Source organism: Centroberyx affinis, unplaced genomic scaffold (assembly GCF_046629955.1).
Source record: "Centroberyx affinis isolate AG114_WGS23_722 - 3 ecotype Tasmania unplaced genomic scaffold, CSIRO-AGI_Caff_v1 ptg003531l_1, whole genome shotgun sequence".
Taxonomy (NCBI): Eukaryota; Metazoa; Chordata; class Actinopteri; order Beryciformes; family Berycidae; genus Centroberyx; species Centroberyx affinis.
In genome coordinates, this window is record NW_027281475.1 from 44,846 (window position 1) to 70,871 (window position 26,026).

Genomic DNA, 26,026 nt, shown 5'->3' on the forward strand with positions numbered 1-26,026 from the left:
CAGTCAAACTAATGATCTGTACAGACAGTCAACAGTAAAATAATTTATTATAAAAATGCTGATTTTTGTCAGGTCATTGACATGTGATGGAGGTTTAGTACTATACACTTCATCTGTGATGTTTGACATTTGTGTCTCAATGTAAAAAAATCAACAATGCAATAATTTAAAATATGTGATTTCACACAGCATAGCACAGTCTTCACTTTTCATAATTTAAAGTAATAATCCGCAACTATTTCATATAAATAAAATGTCTGTTTTGCTACACTCTATTGCCGATTGATACCATAGAATAACCTATACCCACTTCATGAAGCATTTACATGTGTTGTTCTAAACACCCGGGCAGGACTTCCCTGGAAAAAAAATCCTCTGCTGCACAGCAAGTGATGCAATTTATGTTTACAGAAGCAGCAACAGCAATTTGTTTGAAATAAATATAAGAAGAACTGAGTAGTTAGCAAAAGCAACGATAGCCACTATGGCTGAACAGACAAAGAAAAGACTAGTACCTACGGAAACTCAAACTTTAGACACACAAACAGAAAATCCAAGGAAAAAGAAAAGGTGCTAAAAAGGGAAAGCAACCGTCTCCGCGTCAAAACTAGAGTGTATATTGGCATTGCCTTTCAAAAATGAAAAGCACTCCAGGATGAGAAGGGATGATGAGGAGCGATGCAGATATGGCATTTTCTTTGGACTAGTAGGTTTTGCTATTATTTATTAGCTGCAGTCTACATTCAGTGTCTTTATAATCAAGTTGGGCCAATGCCTACATTGAGTTGCAAGTTAGCTAACTTTTGAAAGACAACTTTTTGGAAGTCAAACATTGGGTAAATGTTCACACCTGATTTGAATAACGGAAAAGTTGTCTTCTTAGCTTGGTTTCATAAGTTTAGCGTTAGCAGATTAAAAATACTAATGTACTGTATATCTAATGCTAAACTTACTGTAAGCAATCATTGTCTTTTGTAAATATAACGTTATTATTGGTATTTGCTTGTGGCTACTGACAGTAATAGATATGCAGTAATAACATAACATAACTAACAGTAATCACATCATTTTATAAAATATGTTTAAGATATTTTTTAGAGATATTACCGTCTCTGAAAATTATGTTGTTCTGTTATTTGCAGTCGCAGTGTTAGTCTCAGTGGGACAGTTTGTTTGTTTTGGGGTTTGGGAGCTGCTGTCAGTCCAGTGATGGCAAAGTACTGATGACACTGCTGCAAAGTGATCACTGGGAAATACAACGCAAAACACCAAAGCAATGACCGCTTCACCAAAGGTCAAAAATCAAGAAAAACAAGAATCTTGCGGATTATCACTTTAAAGGCAAATTTAAGAAACAACAATTCAGTCTTTCAAACTGAGCTAAAATGTAAAAAAAAAAATCATAATCAAAATGCAGAGGGCAAGGACAATTTCATTCCAGAATGTCAGAATAAAATGCATTTGAAAACAGTGCCACCATATTCTGAACAAAATCCCCTGAATAGCTGTCCGAGTTGTCTTCATAGTCTCTACTTGATAAGTGGCTGCATTATGAGAATATAACAGCTGCATTTTTATGATGGTTGCATAGTACAGTGAACACTCAAATCTAGAGCAGGTGTGTAACATTTTGATGAGATATGTGCATGTGATCATTCGACTACTTTGATGGAATGTATGTGGCACGTGTTGGAGTGTGTTCTGGATGAGCTCTTGCCTCCGGTGGAGCCATGACTTTGTTGAGAGGAGCGAGGAAACTTAGCAGCCGTGGCCTGGCCAACGGTGAGCTAAAGGAAGGAAACAGAAAAAAATGCATGTATGTGCATTATACTTTGCGTGTTCACAAACTGAAATCAGATTTTCAAGTTCATTCTCAACCCCACATTGATAAAGATGGTTATACATCAAAGTAACCATAAGTGATGCGCCATGTCCCATACCTGTGTAACCGGATGATGGCGTTCGACGATGACAGAGCTCATGGGCGGAGCCACACCCATCACCTGGAGGTTGCCGCGTGTCGTCTTACCAACATCAGGGCGTGCAGTGATGCGAGCCGTTACTGTCTTTGAGGGTTTTTGATGACTGGCTGTGATGACACGCCCACTGACCTGAAACAATATTTTTAACACCATGTGTCATTACATCATGCAGCAATGTGATTTTCTTCATTTAACTTGAGCCAATCAGAGTTGGGGCAAATAGTTACTGATCTGGGAACAATTTTAAAATTTTTCCCATGATACAGTTACAGATAATAGATTTGAAGGTGGACATTTTGATTTATTGTATGTCCTCAAAGGAACCTTCAACACAGAGCCAATAGCTTTAAGGGTAATGCTAACCTGTTTGTGGGTGCTTGCAGTGCCCCCTAGTGGGAGGGAGCTGTGGACAACTGTAGTGGAAGGCAGCACTTCTGCCCTGGACACCGGGACACTGGAGCTCACCTGAGGAAAAGGGGATAAGGGGAAAGAGGGACAGGAGTGGGAGACAGATGAGGAGGGTGACAGTGTAGCAAATAAAATCTGATTGAAGGAGTTAAGAAAGCTGATAGCCCTTGTGTTTTTGTGTCAGGAACATGAAAAATCCATAATTTGTGATGATGTATACTAATGACATACAATAAAATTTAAGAAAAGAAAAATGCAAATGCAGCAGCAAATTCGGAGACTATTTTCCATGAACGATTGTTTAAATGTATTTAATGAGACTCACAGAGGAATTCAAGTGTAGCTGTGATTATAATTGTGGCACAAAGAACCGTGGAATGCAGATAAATGTATGCTTTAATTAGAAATTGTGTCAGTGTCTCACCGTCTCCTCTACTTCACTGTGGGAGGGAGGGTCAAAGTGGATTGGGCTGAACCGTGTGGAAGAGCCGGGACGTGCATGGAGCTGAGCCAGCGAACTAGAGCCTGGCTCATCTCGGGGAGGCAGAGCATCTACAGAGGGAAAGAAAATATCAGTAGAATGAGACTGACAGAATATAGTCTCAATACAGGTTTGTTACAGCAACAGGAAATCACTTATTGTCAAAGCTGAGTGTTGGACTGGTTTTAGACAAGGTCTTGAAAATGAAACACAGGTGGCGGTGCTGACTACAGGTCCCTTGTTTGGCAAATTTAATATAGGGATGACAATTCATGAAGTTTTATCAAGGTATGTGTACTTGGAAAAAAAAGACAGAAGATAGTATTAACCTACACTAAGTATCCACTTTAAGTAGGCTACATCTCCCCGTTTATGCAAACAGCTTGCAGTGAGTCACACAAATTAAGCACAAGTATAAAGCATGCAGAAGTTCAGTTACTGCTCAACTAAACATGAGAACAGGCATGACACATAACTTAAGCGACTTAGAACATGGTATGATTGTTGGCACCAGACACACAGGTTGCAGCATCCCAGATATGGATTTTCCCCTGGAGTTTTCTCACACTACTCCCTAGAGTTAACCATGAATGGTGTGATAAACAAAAAAAATCAATTTAGTGTCAGAAGCAGGCCACAAGTATTCAAATAATAGCTTAGTACAACAGGGATGTGCTGAAGGCGTTTCAGATCGCACAGCTCATCAAACCTTAAAGCAGATGGGCGACAGCAGCAGAAGACATTTCTGGGTTTCACTCCTCCTCTTAAAAACAACAAGATAAGGCAGCAGTGGGCATGTGATCTCCAAAAATGGAAAACTGAAGAGTGGAAAAACGTTGCCTAGTCTGACGAATCCTGGTTTCTGTTGCAACATGCTGATGGAGTCAGCGGGACGGGCTGGTGATGATGATGTAATGGTGAGGGAATTGGTTTTTTGGCATTCATTAGGCCCCTTAGTACCAATGGAGCATCGTTTGAATGCCACAGCGAACGTAAACGTTGTTGTCGACATGGTGCATCCCTTCACGACAACAGCCTACTCTTTTCCAAATGGATACTTCCAGCAGGATAATGCGCCATCGTTTCAAGATGGTTCCAAGCACATGACCGTGACATTAGTCTACTGCAACGGTCAACGCAGTCCCCACATCTCACCCGAATGAACCACATTTGGGATACGGAGGAATGGGAAGTTCACAGCATGAATGTGTTGCTAAAAACTGCAGGAAGTGTGTGACGCCATCAAGTCCACATAGACCAAGATCCCTGTGGAACGTTTCCAGCACCTTGTTCAATCCATGCCTTGAATAATTCAGGATGTTCCGCAGGCAAAATAAAGTGGATACTGAATCTATGTGTATGACAATATGAATTGTGTGTGTGAATGAATATACTACGAATATACTACTACTAGACTAATGCCAACAATCAGTCATGAGACAACAAGAGCAGTCTAACAAGATTGATAAACTGCTTAGATGGTGCCTGCTTCTTCTTTATTGAGGGTCTCTGTTGTCCTATGCCTGGACAGGTACAGAAGCCAATACTTTAATCATATAGGTCAATTAATTAATCAAATTGAACCAATATAATGTCCTTCAATGATTTGCTGTAAGAGTGTAAAAACAATAAAGAAAATAGCATCTGTTTTAATGAGGCCACAGACGCACACAGAAAAAATCTGAAGAGGTACTTGCCAATCTTTCAATGCCACGTCAAGGTTATATCCTCTGCAGAGTGCCATTCAGTCAGCACTCAGCACATTCACTGACTCATCACTCCATCAGATGAACCAGTGAATGACTTCAAGAAAAGAACAAAGACCCTCTTCACTCCACTCATTCATAAATCTACGCAATTGTCAATAGCACAAGGCTGCACTCTGTTGGACAAATGGTGTCTTAGTTTCTATCCTGAAAGCAGTGCTGGATCAACAGAGCACAGAGGCTTCAAGGTGTGTTGTTAGTTATAGCGCAGGGGACTAGTTATGGGACTGGTGATGAGGATGTGACTGTCTCTTATAGGCTGTGTGCAGGTGTCAGTGTTGCCGTTTGTTCAAAAGATAAAGATTCTCTATTAACAGGAATAGGTCTATGTGGTTATTACGTAACTCACCATGCTGATCATGAGCTGCATGTTGGTCTGGCCGTCCCTCTGTGGTGTGGAACATGGTGAGAGCCTCCATGTTGAGGGCACACACACCCCGCATGAAGGCTTTCTTCATAGATTCCTCATAGCGCTCTCGCTCGAGTCGCAGTCTGTGGATCTCAGCCTGGGCCTTCTCCATAGCCTCATAGTGCTGCAGAGACAGGTGGCAGAGGACAGAAAGAATCAGTCATTAACATAATGCTGAGAACAAAATCTGGATAGCTGTAAACTGAGTTCTCTCTCTTTGCCCATCCATGTTGCCTTGCCTATGTGTAATTTCTCTCTCTGCCCATGTGCTGCACCCTCACTGCATGTCTCTAGCATTGACAATAACTCTCTTTCCCTATCTCTCTTTCACTCTCGTGGCTACATCCCTTTATTTCTCTGTCACTTCCTGCCGCACCCTCTCTCTCTCTCTGCGTGCTCTGCCTGTCTTGCTCCACTGTTCTTTTACTGCAACCTCCATCAATCAAGCTGTGACTGCTTTAGTGCAGCTATTATTTACTAAAATTATCAAATTTTACATACAAAACTGACTTATAGAAAAGAACCTTAGAAACAATACATTTACCTTTAAAAGAAACTAACAAACCATGGTAACAAAGTGGTGCTTTAGGTCTATTCTTTGACTCAGCTCTGGTTAAGTATAATGTACTGTATATTACTGGCTACAGAATGGTGATTCTTCTGGTATAAAACACCTCAATAAATCAAAACAAACAACTGCTGATATGATAGATTATATTCCCCTGTATTCTCTGCGTCCAGCACAGTTTACATATGTGAAATAACCTGCGGTGAAACCCACATGCAGCACTATCATGCCCACAATCCAAATTTCTGCACAATTTCTTCACATCTGCCTATTTTTTAGTTCCTGTGCCCACTTATTTACCTCGGCCAGCTTGGCCTCGTACTGCGCAGACAGGCGAACGCAGACCTCCTCGGCCCTGGTGCGGCAAGCCCGCTCCACCTTGTCCTTCCAGTGTCTCTCGATCAGAGAGTGCCATCCTAACCACACTTTCTTCTTCAGCTGCATATTGTAGTGCTGTTGCGCCATCCGAGCAGCATGGGCCTAGCAGGGAACCACAAGACCATGAAAATATTCACAAGAAAATAATTACACCCATAATTCATTCTTGTGCAGGTGCGGTACAATTTCTGTTGTGGTACACTTTCTGTGTTATGGTTTAGATAAAAATGTGAGTCATCTCCACTTCATTTGCCCTTTTGAAGAAACAGCAAAAAAATACATTTCATGAATGGTAAAAAAAAACCAGGTAGTTTATTAAATATTTTCTGCTATCCATTTCTTAGTTTTTTGTAGTATGGGATAAAAAGGAACAGATTGTTTATCAGTACACTGACAATATTTCAAGTATGTAAATTTCATGCAAGGAGATCTGTGTGAAAACGTGGCATATGCATGTTAACTGCAGCGACATAGTGATGTATGGGTCGGTAAGTCATGCAGAGACTGAGGATTTGCATAAAACATTAAACTGCATTGACAGTAATCTAGCAACGTTAAGACACAGTTCACTACCACTAATTTGACATTCATTTCTCAAAAAAATTAAATGATACTACGCGGTTTAAACCAACAGACTCCTCAGATCACAGTAAAGGACAGAGTGAACTGATGATTCAAAGAAGACAGTAAGATATTGATATATCACATGTGGTGGCTGCACCTCTTGTCCAAGACACACACCCCATCACTTTAACAATGTCTGTACAATCAAAAATCAAAATGTTTGTACAGTTTGTTAAAATCAAGTATCAGGACATTTCCAGTGTCCTGTAAACCCTCATTACTTCTCCCTTCTGTGTACCTCCTCTTTGGCATCAATGTGCTGAAGTCTCCAGTGGGTAAGGGCCCTCATCTTCTCAAGCTTCTCTTTTTGTCTGTCCAGCACCTGGCTCAGGTTCACTATCACCTGAGGGAGAACAGGAGAGACAACACACAACAAGCTCATCACTCTAAAGAGCAGATCAAGGACCTGCTTGCCAAGGAGTGCTACATATTCTTTTCCATCTTTAGCAAGCTCCAAGATCCAATCAGTCATGTAGGTGAGGTGTTCCCCATCCTTTCTTTCAAGCGCAAAATGTATATGAGAGTTAGGATGTAGATGTGTATTAGAGAAATGATTTGCATTTACACACCTCGTCTTTCCTCTGGTTGGAGGTCTCATAGGTGTGCAGCAGCTCCTTCAGGCTGCCTAGTTGTGCCTTGAGGCCAGCTGTCTGCGCCGCATACTTCTCCCTCTCCTTCCTCAACTCCAACTTGTGTTGTTCCATGAAGACCAGCTTCCACTTCCTCAGCTCTATCAGCACATTGGACTGATTGAGGAATAGAGAGTGGGACAGAGATAATCACAACGTGTTCATTACACTACATTAGCAAATATGGAAATGTGCATCCATCAGTCTTTTTTTTGTGATGATACGAACAGGTGCACCAGGGAATTTGGAAAATGACAAAGTTTGCAGATGACAGGAGCCTGGTAAACCTTATCTTCAACCACAATTAGTCCCTATATAGAAATGAGGATTGATTTCTGGAGAAATCTGCCAACTCATCACCCCTTAGAAATCATCTTAACATCCTCCACTGCAGTCTGGTTCTCCTCTGCCTCCTCCTACAGCTAGGACAAGCTCCATCCTATTATCAGCACAGCTGAGCAGGTGATTGGCTGTCAGCTGCCCTCCATGAAGGAGCTACTGTACAAGACACAGGGAGACAGCATTAAGATCAAGACCACTCGTTACCTCAACAGCTTCTTCCAAGTGCTGTCAGCCTACTCAATGAGCCCTCCTAAGACTCAAACCCTGTACACCCACATAAATCTCTGGTCTCTCCCTCACCGCCTCCTATGGATCTCACTGTAATCCCACTACTGTGACTATTTTATCCTTCCTATTTATTACCTTGCATTGTTTGCACAATCTTGCACTACGCATGTCTTCGTACAGTACACCACTTTGGCCTCAGGAATTGTCTGCATGCTCCACATTGCACAAAAAAAGAAAAATTGCTATTTCATGCATTTAATCCATCTCAGTCTTATGCATTGATGGTCTCTCACTATCCCTCTCTACAGCTGCAAAGCACATAGTGAAATAATGCTGAATGTATATATGGACAGTGATGAGGCTTCCTTTATAAAGATTGTATATGCCAAAAATATGCCACGAGTTAAAATTTATAGAACAACATGCCTGTATTTTCATCAAGTGAAGTCACTGATGTGGAATATAACATCATATTGAGTCACTTTAAAAGGCACTTGAACTGCCATAATCACCATGATTTATTTAACATAACCAATTATGCTAATGTAGTCATTAATTGAGCAAATTAATGCATTAATAACAAATATTTCTATGTCAACATGCATAGGGCTGGGCAATAATTCAATAATATCATTTATCGTCTTTCAGTGGAATCATATCGTGATGATATCAAGATATTTTAATATCGTGACACATTTCTGCTGTCTAAATTGATGATGACAAGCAAATTTTACTTAAAAACTCTCATAAAATGAGGTATGGTAGGAATATTATTTGAATATTTCTGTTTTGTTTGACATCACACCTTACATTACCATTCGGTTCAATGAGATGAACATTAATTTGATTATTTAACATGATTTTGCATACATGAACCACATTGTGATATATATTGATATTGAGAAAAATCCTTATGATTATCATGATATTGATTTCAACCATATCGCCCAGCCCTAAACATGCATGTCTTCACATGACGCATGGGTAGTATTAATATGAGCTTGTAGGGGTTATAGTAGTGTCAAGAAAATATGTTTTTCCTCATTAATATGCAATTGTATGCAGCAAGTTGCTCCAAAATCTACTCAGATCATCTACTCTTTCTATCATGTTTCTATCATGTATTGTCTTCAGTTATTGTTCACAAGAATGTGTCTACACACAGACAGACACACAGACGGCACCATGGCGACATGATGTCCCACACACCGTGTACCATGGCAGTGGAACATAATGAAAAGATTAAAATTATACAGCAAAAGAGAAAGCAAAGAGGGGCAATACGCATAAATTCTCAGTTATAGTGAGGCTCATTTAAGACTATTTACACTGCAGGCTCAGGTACCAGTATTACAATGTATTTTCAGCATCAGTACAACTTGTCTAATGTCTATCTTTATTGACATCTTGTCCTTACACTGAGCACCACCGTGTTGTGTAGCTTACACTGTATATTTTTTCTCTACATATGAAAAATAAAAACTGACCCATAAAAAGAAAATCTCAACAAGAGATTAATAGATTACATTCTTGCCCTGCTGCCTTATAAACCTAGGTCAGTCCGTAAGCTTTTTATGGTCTTAAACTTTAATTCCTTAGTCCCTCTCTTAGAAAGGTAGAAAATACAACAATACAACAATTTTGTTTTTTGAATCTTCTTCTTGTCATTTTTTTGAGAAATCATATGTAGGACAGGTGAATATGGGGCATTTCAATATGAAACATTTTCTATGATGATTGTGATTTATAATTAGAAACATGCAGTGTTAGTGACATAAACAAGATTTATAGTCATTTTGTAGCATAACCAGTTTATAGCTTTTCTCCCTGATGCAGTCATTTAGGTTTTGTAAATGAGGGGCAGTAACACTAAAATTTCAACAGCAGAAACAGCATAATGTGCTTTCTCGATTGCTCTACAAAGGCTCCACTGGCACTCTGTTAACACTGCAACGCTGATTTAACCACTTATGCAAAACTCTACATTATCATTAAAAATACATATTTCTTACAGTCAGTGAACAATTCACATAATTTTTTTTTCTTATCATGGGTGCCTCTGCCAGCGAGGGCCTGTTTCATTGTGAATCTGCTGAAGCTCAAACCACAACACCGCTGTCACATATAAAGCAGGCATGATTGTAGAAACCTGTGTCAGAGCTCTATATAATAGACTGGTCAGCTCTCAAGCAGACAGCAAATAAGAGCCATTAACTTGATTAATTACAGAAGGACAGCGCTACAATCCTGAAGAGATGCGGGCTAACCTTGAGGTTGTAGCTCCACGTGTCCAGGATGTTCTCCATCTTGCTTATGTTCTCCTCTGAGATGAACAGCTCTGTTGCAACGGCTACCAGGGGGTCTGGACTGCTCTGTCTGAACCTCTCCGACGCCATCTGCAACCTGTCTGAAGGAGTGTCTGAGAGCACAGACGCCCTGCCAGATGACCGACCTGCCATCTCCTCAACTGGAGGGCAAGGAGAAACAGGTAGGATTATCCAACATCATCGCACATGATGATCTCTGCTTTTTTATCCTTATTAAATAAAGTGGAATGAATACATAATCACATCTCATACAGTCCAATTTTGGCTTCTATATATTCATAATTCAATTTACCATGAGAGGCTCTTGAGTGTGTGCAGGGTTCAACTATCAAGGGGGAGGCCTGTGTTGATCTCACACTCCTGCTGGAATGCCTCCCATCATCAGCTTCTGGGGCGAGAGAGAGAGAGAGAGAGAGAGAGAGAGAGAGAGAGAGACAAGGTTGAATAGACAAAAGGTGAGTAATGGGAAAATAAATTTTAACATGGAATGAGTAAGTGAGTAAAATTAAAAGTGAAATGTAGAAGAATAAGCCAGAGAACAAAAATAGAGTGTTTAAGAGCAGAGAAGGTGATGGTGGGAATGCTGAATAAGAAGACCGCGGCTCCTCGTCCAGGAATGCATTTATGTCAATATCTTAATTAAATCCTGCAGGGGGAAGAGAAAGCCTGCACTCTAAAGAGCAGTATGGGCAGAGTGCCAGGAGATCATTACCAATCAGGATGCCTGCTTTCTACATCCCTGTGCACTACTCCATGACAGTTAAAGCACTAAACCTCTAGTGCAAGAGCTGCAGCTGGGGGGAAAAGACTGATGGACTGTTTAAGATGTGGTTATTGTAGGGGATAGGGGGTACGATCTGACAGACTGATATATGTATCTTCACTGGACTGGTTTACAAGCTGAAAACATGAAGCAGATAAACGCACACCTCATTTTTTTTTTTACATTCTGATGCCAAATCCTTTATGACAGTTGATTATTTGATGGGAGCAGCGTCTGGAAGGGCTCAAGCTGCGTCTCTGTCGGAAAGGCTTAGTGAAATGAGCGTGTGTAAATGTGGCCTGTGTATGAGGAAAAAAAAAAAAACGATACCTGCTAGGCGCTGTGATTTTGCATCATCTTTTCCCTGGGAACTCCGACCCACTGCAGATAGATGTGAGGTGCTCAGCAGCTGCACGTGAGAACTGGTGTGTGCCTCAAACTTGGGTGTGACCACAGCGTAGCGGAGGAGCTCCTCATACTCATCCTGTTGGATGAAAGAAAAGAGCAAAAAGAGATCAGAGGTCAGACGTGTCCGTCAGTGATGAGTCTCTTAAAGGAATAGTTCACCCAAAAATAAAAATTCTGTCATTGTCTTCTCACCCTCACGCTAGTTGAAACACAGGTGAAGTTTGTTAGTCCAACACACAGCTCTGTACTCTGTAGCAGCCTTCTCCAAAACAACTGAAGTCAGTGGGGATGCTGCACAAGCTGTATGCTGTTTTGGAGAAACCTGCTATGGAGTTGTGCTGGCAACCTCCCTGTGTGTTATGTGGACAAAGAAACTTCACCTGTGTTTGAAATGGCATAAGGGTGAGTAGATAATGACAGAAACATTTTTGGGTGAACTATTCCTTTAAAATTCACCATGCCATCTTTATTGTTTGATGTTAAAGTGTAATTAAACCCTAAATTATTTTTTTTTAGATGTAAACTTAACTTATGTATTGTGAAACCCATCAATCTTTTTTTTTTTTTTTTTTACCTGTAGCTCAGAGGAGACGGAGCTGCCCCGGTCAGAGTCCATTGGCAGAACAGGACTGGTCGGCTCCTCTTCGTCTGAGGACATCTAGACAAAAGACAAGATACACAGGTGGAGGTGTGTTTGTTTCATGAACAGACTACTAGCAGCACAAGCTAATTAAGTCATACCACAGCGAAAACGAGTCAAAGTCTCAACTGTAACGTTAGCTAAACAAATCGAACATAATCTTATAACAAGGTCAGTAAAATCAAAGCAAAGCATCAAAATAAATGCGAATATGGATGTTTAAAGTGTCCCCTGTCCTGATACTGCTTTTCCAGATAACTTTTATGTTTAGGTAAGTTAGATTTCTATACGCTGTCCGCTAGCTAACAGTTAAATAAGCGAATATGTCTGTTGGGACCGAACGTTTCCTTTTACTTGTAAACCTGGCTGCTAAAAACGCTCTCACACTTAGGAGCGAGCTGAGAAGACATTATATCAACAAGTAGTATTGGCAACATTAATCTGGCCAGTTTACAGTTCCTCATCAACACAAGCTAACCTAACAACGCAGACAAGGAATACAACGACGTTACAGTAACGAGAATCAAGTTTTACCTCTTTTATTAAATGTTGCAGACTATCCACGACTTCCTTGCTATGTATTCGCAAGATTTTATATGTCAGTTGGAAAATGCTTGGTTTGCGTTTCAAACCAACTGACTCTTGAACAAGAGACGATCTGATTGGCTACTGCTACTAAAGCGTCCTGCCAAAGCTCCTCTGATTGGTTAATATGTTTCTGTGGTAACAGTAAGCGGAACAACGCTGATCTCACCCATGGAAGTATTATCTCACCAGCCGCTCCAACTCTGCTCCAACTACACTAGGCTGTCTCTTTGATTTTGTTTCGCGTCTAATATCCTTTTAATGGAAAATACTAGTCAGCTAGTTAGTTAGTTTACCAATATTTTCAGCAGTCTTAGTGATAGTGCTTTTTGGTGATTTTGAACTCGACCCGATCAGCTGTCCTAGATCAAATACATCGTTAAACAGTAGTAATTCATGGTAATCCTCCAATCCCCGGGAATCATCTGAGGACTTGCAGTCAGTATTCATCTGTAGAGAGCAGGCTAGGCTAGGCTAGGCTACACACTATTATGTTTAGGCAACTACTGCCTTTTATCACATATTCACCCAACCTCAATCAACTTGTCACATTCAAACAAAGTTTCTATTTGAATGACCCTCGCGTTTACTAGGCTACATTATTATATAATGCTTGTCCGATTTTCAATGGGCATTTGTTTCATCTTGTTATCTAAATTAACTGATAATGTTATCCCATGTGCATTTTAACAAGAAAGAAGTTAGTTCTGTGTGTGGTTGAAACAGATTCAGGCAAATCATTTAGTGAGCAGCTGTGCCCATTCAAAGAGCAAAACATGGCTTCCGGAGTGCTTAGTGGTTTTATCATTAGTCTGAGATATTGCATAGAGATTAGCTGAGTAAATGGATTGTCACGAAGAAGCAAACCTACCCGCTTCAAGAAGGTATAAGTCCTTGGGGAATACCACCACCCTGAGAACTTCCCTGTTGCCATTACTGTGTTGGACAACCACAGAACAGACAAAGGTGCACACTGAATGACAGCAATGCCTTCACCCTCTGAGGACCTGATGCTTAATGGCATTAAGACACACATATGTGAAGTAGCGGCTTGGCAGTCTTGTGCTTGGACAGACTCCAGAGAGAGGAGACATATGGTCCTCCTCAGCCGTGGCAGAGCTGCCAGCGATACGGTTGGACTGGGGCCTCCTTGCCACCTGGCTGAGCGCTGAGAGTACTGCACTGTCTGGAGGCGTCCCATCAGCGCTGTCATAAGGCCCGCAGCCTGACTTTGAGTTAGAGCGATGAAAGGGGGGACACAAGGCTACGATGCTGTTGGTGTCAGTGCGATGATCTCCACTGAGCTCTGTCTGACAAAGCACCTGGGCTTTTGATTTGTCAAGAATACCAAAAAAAAAGGCAGCTGATTCAGCAAGTGTTGAGGTCTGACTGAGAAATCTTAGAAGTCTTTGAGGCTGAGGAATATAGGAAAAATATGTGTTCCAAAGAGGTTGTAGTTGTGTAAATTATGTAGCTGTGAAGTATTGCTTTTCTCTATGGCATTTCATTTAGGATTGAGCAATTCAAATATTAATAAATAGATAAAGAAACAAATAAATATTTTACTTTGTGTAAGCAAGGCCTGACACAGCCCCCATCCACCCCCTCCCACACACACACACACACACACACATTTCAGTATTACATGTCTTGACAGTTGACGCAGCATATGAATTTGAACCAGAACCGTGAGACGCAGAGAGGATAATCCTCGCTGCACGGAGGGGAGTGGAGGTTTCCTGTTGAATGACAGGAAGCTGTAGCTCCCACAGATTACTCATTTCCATTTTAGAGCAGATGATGCACATGTTTTGAAAGCTTTCGGTGATGTGTTCATCACGATTTCTCTTTGAAGGTGATTTTTGTCATCCCAACTTGGCTTGTTAGGTTCCCTGCTTTTTTTATCAAGGCATTGATGTTGAATTGCAAATTTGCTATGCTTGTCTGCTTTTGTGTAAGATATTATAACAAGGATTGGCGAGGCATAGACATCTGCTGTGTTTGTGTATTCTTTGTGGAAGGCCAGACGTTTTTAGACATATGTATCTGCCTTGGCCTATATCACATCTGTATGGTTACTCTCATCATATTTTTAATTACAATAAGAATCAAAGAAATGTATCACCGACTCTCAGCCATACACACTATATGTTTTACTGTATTGAGAATTGCTGATATTATAGCTTTTTTTTTTAGACACATCCGTGGTTGAAATGATGGAAAATGGTCTAGAACTGAGTTACGATACAGACAGAAGATACAAACAGAAAATAATTCCACTCTGTACCCTGTAAACTGGTTCCCTTTTGTTGCAGAAACAGGTAATAAGCTACTGTTGATAGTGGGTAGATTAAAGCCTGTATTACTGCCTCTAACCCTTCTTTAGATCCCTTTGTAAATTTCACCTTCCTTTCAGCAAAAGAAATGCACCTGGGCTTGTGTGTTGAAATGGGATTCAGTTCACATTCTTCTCTCATAGCCTGTTCAATCTGTTCCAGGACAATAATCACAATCCATTTGACTTTCTTCCCCCTGGTATTTTAGCTCAGGTACGTTAGACTATTCAGGACCTTGCAATAGTAGACAGAACTGAAATTAGGAAATAATGTCCTGTGGTTAGACGGGTGGACTTTGTAAAGGAACTTTGCATTATAATATTTTTACGTTTCTTCTACATTGTATATGTTGTAGACTTTGGTTTGAACAGATTCCAATAAATGATATTACATCCCATTCTATTTTTTTGGGTATGTGTAATTTAGTCTTTTGCATTCCAATTGTGATGCCGCAAATTGCAAACTTGGTGTAAAATTGTTTCTGCCCTCAATCGATTTTCAGTCAGACGTATTTACAGACAGCCATAACTCCTGTAGACAACAGCAAATGTGCCATCATCAATCGTAATGTTATCAACCCATTTTTCTCTCTATGAGGCAATGGTAACCACGCACTGCACACAATGTTGCTAGTACTCATCTAACAGTTATTCATAGCAGCCTGCTGTTTTCAAATTAGTTTTCATTACATTTTGATGGACCAGGACTTCCCCCTTGGGCCACTCTAATCCATCACATCTCTCCATCAGTGACACCGATGTCCTTTTGTTTTGCTTTCAGAATGCTTGGGCGCCAAACAACCAGCACTTGTAAATACATTGTGGTTGCACTGTACCCATTCAGACGATATGAATAACAGTATTAACGACAGGGCGGCATCGTTTCAGTCGTGACTATGTAACACATCTATGCATTATGGCAATGATACGCTGACTTGGACATAAAGAGGCTGACCAGATGAGTGCAGATGAGGAGTAGAGGCTGAGAGGAAAGACGGAAGCTAAATCAGTTAGCCTGCGCTTCTATCTCCACAAGGCAAAAACAATTACCATCAATGTCCACATCCTTTTGTTATAATCTGGATGAAGATAAACAGCAGGCAGCTGCTCCAGTCCACCTCTACCTCTCTATTCATTTTTTAAGGGAAGTGGGCACTGCAGGGCTTTATATAGCTTACATTTCAGTTCTTAGGACAGTATGAGAGGGAGACACAGGGGGGTAAGGAGAGAAGGGGCTGAATTCCTTCGGGTGTATGTGGATCTAACACTGTTTTATTTTTTACCATCCACCACCAATAACAGCTGAAATCCATTGTGTGTGGCAAGCGAATCCATTTATTTGAATGCCTGTGCAATTCTTCATGCATTTCTGTATCCAAGCAACACTCTATGTGCAATACAGTGCATACTACATTTATTGTATTTCCATATTAGTGAAAAAAAAAACTGTACACCCTCCAGTATCTATATTGTGTGTGTGTATTTGTGTATGTGCATGTGTGTCTGTACTTGTGTTTATGTGGCAAATAGAATGGGAAAGGCAGTCTCACAAGAGGGAAAGAGAGAGAGAGAGAGAGAGAGAGAGAGAGAGAGAAAGAAAGTATTGGCATGCGCTGTGTGCGTGTGAGGGTCATTCTACTGTCCTGTACATTAAGCTAAGTGCTCCTCGGCTCTCCAGCAGTAGTAAATGGAGTCTTGTGGCTCGAGGGGCGTTTGTCTCCCAACTCTGAATGAAAAGCAGAGAGTGTCCCCAGCCCCAGGTCACTGCTTCTGTGAATCATCAAATTCAGAGGACAAAGAGAGATGCCTTTTCTTTTGTAAGTGTGTTTGTGAGTGTGTGTGTGTGTGTGTGTGTGTGTGTGTGTGTGTCTGTCTATGTGCACACTGTATACACCATTTAGTGTCCTATCCGGTATTCTTTACGATGAATATAATGCATGACCAGTGTCAGCACCATGTCTTGGTGTTTGAACACAATACAGCAATGCATAATCCAAATGCACAGTGTGCTTTGGGATACTGTAAACACAACCAGGCACTGCATTTTTCCCACATGTGAAATATCTATTATAAACTGATGTTATAGAGATTTTCTATTTCTAAATATGAGGATAAGGAGTCAGGTGGAGAGGGTATAGTACATCAAAGAGCTTGCCTTTTTGCTGGTAGTCATTTCTGCAGTGGACCAAGTCTCACTGGTGCTGCTGGTATAGTTTGCAGTCTTTAATGACGTGAATACTGAGAGGCTGAGTGTCCCTGCGCTTGCATCAGTCCGTCATCCCTTTTTTTCCCCCTCACCATCTCCAGCAACAACTCGTGGGCTGGAGAAGCGTCAGGATCTGACATAGCAGGCGCGCAGGCATTCACTGTCTCACATCTAAAGAGCCTACTTATCTCTGAGAGCCTGGGTTAGGTTATGCAATTATTGTAACATTATTGTATAATCTTTGTGTGGTATTACTCGGTAGTATTACGGCCTCTGCGGTGATCAGTTGTGGGCATATGAAGGATGAAAACAAAACGACTGTTTTAGTGGTGCTCAATTTGCATCTGAGAATCATAGCCTTTACTTAATGCAGATGGGAAAGCTCTCTCTCTCTCTCATACTGATAAATGAGTGAATCTCACACAGACTCAAAAGGGGGGCAATGGACTGGAAGGTGGAGGAATACATGCAATCAGTGGGAAAGCAACCCCAATGTTTCTTGTTCTAGTTACATGAATCACTATGTACTCCAGCTTTGTGAGAAAATAAAATTGTGCCATACCTAGCTTCCTCATATTGTAGGCATGTGAGCAATAGTCATGCATTGCACTCAGTATATAATTATCAGAATGGTGCTGATGGTTCCTGCAGTATTCCAGGCCAGGTCCTAGCCTTTTTTACAGTGTTGTACTTTATGTTTGTTTTTTTTTCTTCTCCTATGGTATCACTATAATTTTCCTATAGGGACTTTGCTCGTTTGCTCTGTTATTTGAATACTATCTAAAAGTTATTATAGGAATACATGTTGTAGCCTAACTGTCAGCATATGGACCACACCACAACTAGCGGATATGGAGGGACTTGCATTCACGCATACATTTGCAGTTAACTTAAAAGGGGTCAAGCCTGGTTTCTCACAGAAATTCTGCACAGAAATTCAAGTTTGCACCATTGTTTTCACAACATTGTTTTCATTAGCAAATGGTCACGAAAAGTGTGATCGTCTACGGCATCACCATCCAAACCTGCCGGCCCAGATGTTCACACTGTGGTTCAAACGCTCAGGTTTCAGCACCACGGGGCAGAGGACAGAGGCAGTCGTTGAAATGCACTGTGCTGCTGCGAGAGTCGCCTCTGCATTGCCAGGTAGCTCGACTTTTATGAAAGCGTTTATAGTCGAAGTTGAAAACAGTCGAGTGACTGAATTGCAAAAAGAAGAATCACTCCGTTTGCAGAATTTAGATCTTAGATCAAGACTGCAGCCCACATGCAAAGAAGTCAGAAACTTTTCAACTGCACGGCAGAATACCACTGCTTACACAGACAACTTTCGGCCATTAAAGAAGCTTATATGCGCTATATGAGCGCAATATCCATTCCCATGTATTGAAGCTAATAGTCTTTGTTCACATTCATAGAAAATTGTGGGTTTCACTGATGCTGAATGGAAGAACGCACAGACTCGCAGACTGTAACCTGCTGCTGAAATGTGAAACCTTTGATTTCCTATCTGTTTAGTATTCAGTGTAAAGGCTTCGGCATCATTTAAGTCGCAGAGTTTCGCGTCACTCAGTCACCTAACAAGATTGTTCCATTAGACGGAATTGCCCGCATCACTCAATGAAATACAATTATTGATTGCACTGCCTTTCTCCGTCAGTCCCGACTGCTCTCTCTCTCTCTCTCTCTCTCTCTCTCTCTCTCTCTCTCTCTCTCTCTCTCTCTCTCTCTCCTTCCCTGAAGTACTGCAGAGAGAGAGGACTGCATCGAAAAAACATTGTCGAGCACTGGCAATTACCTCAGATCCTTTTCTACAGTGAAAAGCAGCAGAATTTGTGTATATCCATAAAGCGAAAGCGGAGTCTGATGCAATGGGAAACTATCAGTCTGGTCCACTGTACATCTCTCCCTAAATAACGGTAAGTAATTACTTTTTTTTCCTTAGGTGAAAACATGCTGACTGCATAACACTTGTGAGTTAGAAAAACAGTGTTTTCAATGAACTGTTTCCGTTTATTGTGATCAGCTATGTAAGAGGTTGTAAGTTCTATTGTTATTATTTTATTTTTTTGCCGCTTTCCTTTCTTTACACAACCAGGCTGGGAGACAGGGAGACCTCATTATTTATTCATAAGTTTGTGTATCATTCGTTAAAAGTTGGGATGGTTTCCGGGCCTGTGCTTTTTCTTTAGATGCACTAAACCGAGTCCATATGCCTCCTGCAAAAGTAGAGAGAAATTTGCATCATCTCGTTTAGGCTACATGAGAGAAACGCATGAGCTCATGTAACCAGGCATGTAGTGGAGGGTGAAGCCAGCTAAACTCCGTTTGAACACCTTTTTATTTGTGGAATAGTTTACCCACCTTTTTAGGCTGACAAAATTCTGATCTAAGTTACATGAAGATAGGGTTTTTTAAGGAACATGCACTAAGCAATGCTTTCCTGAAAATATAATTGATTGTTGTTCATATTGGTGGTTGTTTGCTTTATGATGATCACTAAGTGGAGTTCATAGTTTACTCACCTTTTTATTCACCACTGCATCACAGCATGCAGCATGTTTTTAGTGAAATTGTCCTTGTGATGAGCAGGGATTTTGCTTGTTGGCTGTGGACTATGCATGGTGTAGTGCTGTCCAGCCACCTGCCCCGGGGCAGTTAAAGCACTCTGCACTACCGCCAAAAAGAGGAGAGGATGCAGGAGCAGGCTACTGACTCATCCGTGAATTGCACCTCAAGAGGCAGCAAGCGATTGATAGGCACACAGCCAGTGAACTGGAAATCTGTAGCAAAGTGCTTTGTTGGCAATCCGAAGGTTACTGTAGTAGTCCTGCTTGGTTAACACTGAAGTTGGCATCATGAGAGATGTTAGATGATGTAACGTGACTAGAGTAAAAGGAGCCATCCTTTTGGCCCATTGATTTCATGTTGATGTATGTTTTTTTTCTAAAGGTAAAAAAAGAAATCCCCTCCTCCATTCAATAATATGCCCATCTCTCACATCCATTGACCTGTACCTTTTTATAATTTTCCCAAAGTTTATGCAGCACAATCCAAGCTTTTTTTAACTGAGGAGAGTCTCCTGCTCCAGTGCCACATCCTGGATAGGAATAAAGGACCCAAAGTACTTGACACCGTTCCAATGACAATGCAGTAAAAGTGCGGGCCCCCACATAGACAGTGTGTCTGCCCACCATGTTGACTTATGTAAGCAAAATGGACAATTTACAGATAAATCATTATTTTAGGGGCAAGTTAAACCCATAGTGTGATTACATTTCATACAGTAATGCTATCCATGTCCTCTGGCTCTGCCTGTTTTCAAGAACAACGATTTCCTTTCTTCTTTATACAGTCTGTCTTGACTCTTCAAAAGGGACTCTAGTTGTTCTTGTGGTTTTCTCTGTGAATTACAATTGTGTTATTCTCTGTGAATGAGCGTGCTTTAGCCACACTTGTGCACAGATAGCATGCATCACATTAAATCAAAATGTTTTTTGTCAAATTCTGCAGCACAGTGAACAATTCACCGTAAAACCACCAGCAAATGTATAATATCATGCTTCCCTAATGCATTGTAATGAATGTTATTGCCTAATTGCATCACAAAATGTGAGGTGTGCATCCGACAGCGGTGGTATGTTACGTTTCGTGTCTCCTGTGTAAGCACTGTATTGTCTCTGCAGTGAGGTCTGGCAAGGCTGGGGGACCATATGTGTAGCAAGGAGATCAAACAGACATCAGCCAAGAGCTGATGCGAAAGAGCAAAAGAGACAACACTTACTTCCTTCTCCTTAGATCTTCAAACAGAGCAGGCGTAGGAAGGGGAAATGCTTTTGTTTGCATCTAAAGCTCCAAAAATATGTTGCTGCCAAATGCCACATTTTATGAATTGAACAGATACACCGAGCAGCTCCTTTCTGATCTCTCTACATTTCTATATTCTGTATTTTTGCCAGCAGAGTAAGGGGGTTCATAAAGTCAATATAAATAGAGGGGAATTCCTTTTCCTTATCTAAGCTGGGCATGAAATTGATTGAAGTCAATATTGATATTCATAATTCAAGCTCCTACAGGCTTGAAAGGTGGAAGTGAACCTGCTGCAGCTGCATTATGAATATGTATGATGTAACCAGGAGCGTTGCTTGCAATCAGCCAAAGTTTTCATCTGTGGATGAAACTATTGAACTCTGACTCTTGAGAAGAGGTGAAATATGAAGTGTAGTTGCTTTGAAAGCTGTCATCTGTGTGGTGACATGGTGTTGGGTTGCTTTAGCTCTCTCTTCTCTTCTTTCCTGTCCCATATCTTCTCTTCCTCTTCCATTCCCTCTTAATATTCAATCCTTTTCCCTCATTTTCACATTTTTCCTTTTCCAAATGTTACTTCTGTACACACTTGTACGAATACCTCTTTCTCTTTCTTTTCTGTTCTTTTCTTCATCTACCTCTGTGTTATGAATACCTTCTCCATATTACACCATCTCTCTCTGTCACTCTCTCTCTCTCTCTCTCTCTCTCTCTCACTCACTCTGTCTGTCTCTCTCTCTCTCTCTCTCTCTCTCTCTCTCTCTCTCTTTAGCCCTCTCTCCCCTCTGTCTTCCCCCTCCACTCAGTAATGGCATCAGTGTCTGATGAAATCTCCTAACTGAAGACGTCCCAGGCTGGCTGAGGCTCTGCCTTCCAGATGAGGTCATGGGCTCTCCGTTTTGATGGGATTACATGCGGCTCGGCCCACTTAGAGATTGGACCTGCTCTTTCTGATGCTGATAGAACAAACCAGCCGCCAACCCCCTCCGCCTGCGCTTGTCTTTGAAAGAGGAGGACACTGACGAGTCAAACCTGACTGAGACTGAATACATTAATGATCCCATAGGGCAAGGGACAGCAACTGTGAAATTGGTTGAATGTATACTGCATGTGATCTCGATAATAAGATGAAAACATCTGAAACAGCTAGTCTTTAGGTAAAAGGAGAAGCAACCATGCATTTATTCTAAAATCGTATTGCTCCATAGCACTAAGAATAGTTACAGCGTATTAAAAAGGCAAGGACACTGCCTCCCTCGTCGTTCTTCATCATTACTTGTTTACATTGTGTGCTTGGTCCAGTCTGGCATCAGGCTGCACTTAGCCAAAGAAGGCGCTATTGATTTTCCATCAAGTTCTCATGAAAATATATTAAGTGTTTGTCTCCTCCAGTAGTTGTGGGTCAAGGAACCAGAAACTCTAGGACTAGAATTGATTTTCTACTTCTCATTCTAACCACCTGCTTACTCATACCAATGTCTTTGGTGGCTGCTGCACAAGCTACACAAACACTGATCAAGCTAGATCAAAACCAACATTGATATCAATCCTGTTGACAAAGAGCATTGCTTGTAGAAATCCCTTACTGTGCTGCTAATTGCTTCATTACCTTTTATCAAGTTCTTCTTACTCAGGCTGTTCATTACCACTGCCATGATTACTATGTAATGCAATGTAATTATTCAAGAAGACATTGCACTTTTTATGTTTTTTTCTTTCAAAACTCTCATTAGTAGCTTCATTACTGTGCTACTTTTGGCTAATGATTCGTGATAAGCAATGTACGAGTGTGTTGAAATGGAATGAGTTGGTCAAACACACACACACATTTTTGGAAATTAATGGTAACATTAGTTTTCCAAAATTTTTGCCCCCAGCCAGTTGTACAGTCTGTAAATCTGATCTCTTCATTTGTCTCTGTGTGTTCATGCGAGAGGAAATTTGGGGCCAAGTAATACTTGACCTAGAGTTTTTTCAGCATTTTAAAGAGGTTGAAGGAAAGCAGGGCCACTATCCATCATGCAGACAGAGGCTATCGCCAGAGCAAGGCCTATTTTCAGCCATCCTCAGACAGTTCACAGCTATGGTACACACATTATATTAACTCCCTCTATTCCAAATGCAGTGGACAGGTCCTCTTATATGGTCGCAGCTAGTTACTATTCATTATGTTCCAATACATGGCCTCACCGCCATCTTGGTTTGCTAACAGCAGGCAAGTGTTGTGTGTGCAAGTGTTGCTGGGAAATACATACCAGGTCATTAGAAAGAAAACTCTGTCCTTGTTAGCCTGTGGAAGGGTTAAATCTAGGTTTCCGCTGCCATGGAGGAAAGTCATGATGGTGTGATTTGAACTAGATTGAGGAAGATTGTGTAATCATGAAGAAATGAGAGAAAGAAGATAGTGTAATAGAGAGAAAAGCATCAGGTAGAAATGTATGAATGACAGATGGATCGCCTGAGATATGCTGATTGGACACAGAAGGTCGGGTGAAGACTGTAAAGCCGGAGGAAGGTCAAGTTAGCCGGGTATCGGTCCGAAGATGGGTCAGTCTAAATGGATCGGTTGACAAGCATCGGATGCAAAAAGGGAGGAGCTTAAAATGTAAAGATCAAGAAGATACAGGAGAGATGGGATGGGATGGAGAGAGACAAGGGGTATGGTACAGGTTTGTTTGAGAGCGTTAGTTGTTACCCAGTCTGATTGTGATTGCTCCCGTTGGTCGGGGCTGTCTGCGCTGTCGGGGTCTCGTCAGCTGTGGTCAGGTGAGGTTGGCTGTGGGGTCGTCTGTATGCAGTGGGGTGTCATCATCACTGACAGGGGGGCCTCATCATACACTCCATTGATTCTCTGACAGGCAGGCTCCACCAGGACGCACACCCGTCTCCTTGTATGTGTGTGCAAGTAGAAATGAGAAAGGTATGTGATAGACTTGATGCCGAAAAACAGTATAAGGCATCATTGTTTGGAAACTCTGACACCGCTGAATTTGAAAATGCTCCTGGCAGTATGTTAGTCTACTAAAGAATTCAAAATGCTACTACTATTTAGAGATGCAGTGGAAAAGTTCCACTGTTTATATGGTTTTTTTCCCCCTGAGGCTGTATTGTTTCACGCCCAAGAAGAATTGTTTTCAAATTCTAGGATTCATGAGGGATGGCAAACGTCTACAGTGGTTTCTATTGTACAGAACAGAAATATAACAGAATATAATCATATCACAAGTCACAATGGCTAAAGTTAACCTTATTACCCTTTGCAACATAGAACTGCAGGAAATAGAGGAAATAGATTGCTGAAAAGCTGTCTGTAAAAACTTTTATTGATCCCTAGGACAGTATCGCAGGCACCAGGGGGGTCAATGGAAGCATTAAAAAATTATCAGTCCGTGTATAAAGGAGTATGCTCATAACTACAGAAGTCAACCAATGAGCCAAAAGGGATTAGCAGAGTCACCTTGAATCAGCAGTGTCATTTTGCCCAGTAAAATTGCATTATGGGAGCTGGAGCTGGGCCTGTGATTTGTGTCCTCCTGACAAGGCTTCAGTGTTCATTAGAGGCTGTGGTGAGCAGCTCCTAGACACACGGGAGCAGCACACACTGGACAGCTCTGACACACACACACACACACACACACACACACACACACACCCTGGACAGCTCTGACCATCCCCACCCAACCCTCCTTCACACACACACACACACACACACACACACACACACACACACCTACAACCACATACATGCATGCACTCTTACGTAGATACAGTTTTATATCAGATAATAAAGCAAATTTGCATTGCCCCATTTTACTGATTGAATTGTACATTTTGTATTTGTATCATAATGTGTGATACAAGAGTGAACAAGCCAGAATGAGACTGTGGAGACAAACGTGGTGATGTGCTGTAGTTCACAGTTTGAGCACTCACATGAAATCATGTTACATCATTCACAGTGTTAGGCTGGGGTCTCCCTCCCATCAACACTGGCCGGCCAAGATTGGAAAGGGCTTCCCCATGCATGCTGTGTGTGTGTGTGTGTGAGCGTGTGTTTGTGTGTGAGAGTGTGTGTGAGAGTGTGTGTGTGTGTGTGTGCGTGTGTGTGCATTTGTATTTGTGTGTATGAGTGTTTTTTGTGAGTTCCATTTGATATGCATAAACTACTGACTATGCCAAATCAGGTGCCTTAGAGAACACTTATTATGTGTGTGTGTGTGTGTGTGTGTGTGTGTGTTTGTGTGTGTTTGTGTGTGTGTGTGTGTGTGTGTGTGCACCCATGCGAGTACACGCCTGTGTCTGTGTGTGTGTTCCTCTACGTATACGCTCATGGCCATTTTCTCCGCACTGGTTCCCATGGAGCCTCCTCTCTTTGCATGGATTAAATATGACAGTGCCGTTCCGGTTGGGTCGTCACACCCATTATAATAAACCAGCTCTTTATTGGGGGCAAATTGATTTTGGGCAGAGCCTTGTTTATTAGCTGCTGTTCCTCGGAGCTGATCATGAGTCAGCAGATTCAGCATCTCCACTTAAAATGCCCATCTCCTCAAGACTGAGGCCAACTCATGAAATATAGAACAAGGAAAGCGCCCGTGGAAATTGAATGTTCGTTTTGAATAAAAACTGAGAGCTAATACAGCCAAAGCCATTTTCCTCACATCACTCCAAATGATTAAAAGGCCTGGGAGAATGGTGAGTGAATGATTAAAGAGAGTATGTGCTGTCAGTGTGGTGTCACCTGTTAGTCTGGGCCGGTTACGGATGTAGCAGGGGAGACTTGAGTTATGAGCGCTATCTGATGAACATCTCTCTCTCTCTCCCTCTTTTCTCTCTCATCTCTCCCCTGCCCTTCTTCCTGCTTGCCCTCTCTCTCTTTTTATCTGTCTGTCTCTTACCCTTCCCCCATCTCTCACAGCCTGGCCGATGATTGCCACAGCCATTGTGGGTTATCTCCTGTGGTGACTGCAGACTCAAGGGTTTTCTCCCCTGCTGCATCTCCAGACCCACCGATCCCACCGTCCCTGCAGCCCCTCCACCGGCTTACATCCACCCCCCCCACCCCCCTTCCTATTCCTCCTGCACTCCTGCTCCTGAGTCTCCTCCGAACCCCTCGTGAAGACCTGCCAGTGGAGCCAGA

The 26,026-nt window shown here is 41.6% G+C and overlaps 1 protein-coding gene across 1 annotated transcript; it reads right to left on the reverse strand.

Annotated features, from left to right (window-relative positions):
- Nucleotides 1-95: 95 nt before the first annotated feature.
- Nucleotides 96-12,543, reverse strand: poc5 (POC5 centriolar protein homolog (Chlamydomonas)). Its single transcript, XM_071539913.1, has 14 exons — nucleotides 12,488-12,543; nucleotides 11,888-11,971; nucleotides 11,636-11,638; nucleotides 11,245-11,389; nucleotides 10,435-10,548; nucleotides 10,083-10,282; nucleotides 7,186-7,362; nucleotides 6,855-6,959; nucleotides 5,915-6,094; nucleotides 4,992-5,170; nucleotides 2,815-2,908; nucleotides 2,346-2,447; nucleotides 1,941-2,111; nucleotides 96-1,787 (listed from the first exon to the last, which is right to left on the reverse strand). The coding sequence occupies exons 2-14, from the start codon at nucleotides 11,969-11,971 to the stop codon at nucleotides 1,653-1,655; spliced, it is 1,689 nt and encodes a 562-aa protein (XP_071396014.1). The 5' UTR covers nucleotides 12,488-12,543; the 3' UTR covers nucleotides 96-1,652.
- Between the last annotated feature and the right edge of the window lie 13,483 nt (nucleotides 12,544-26,026).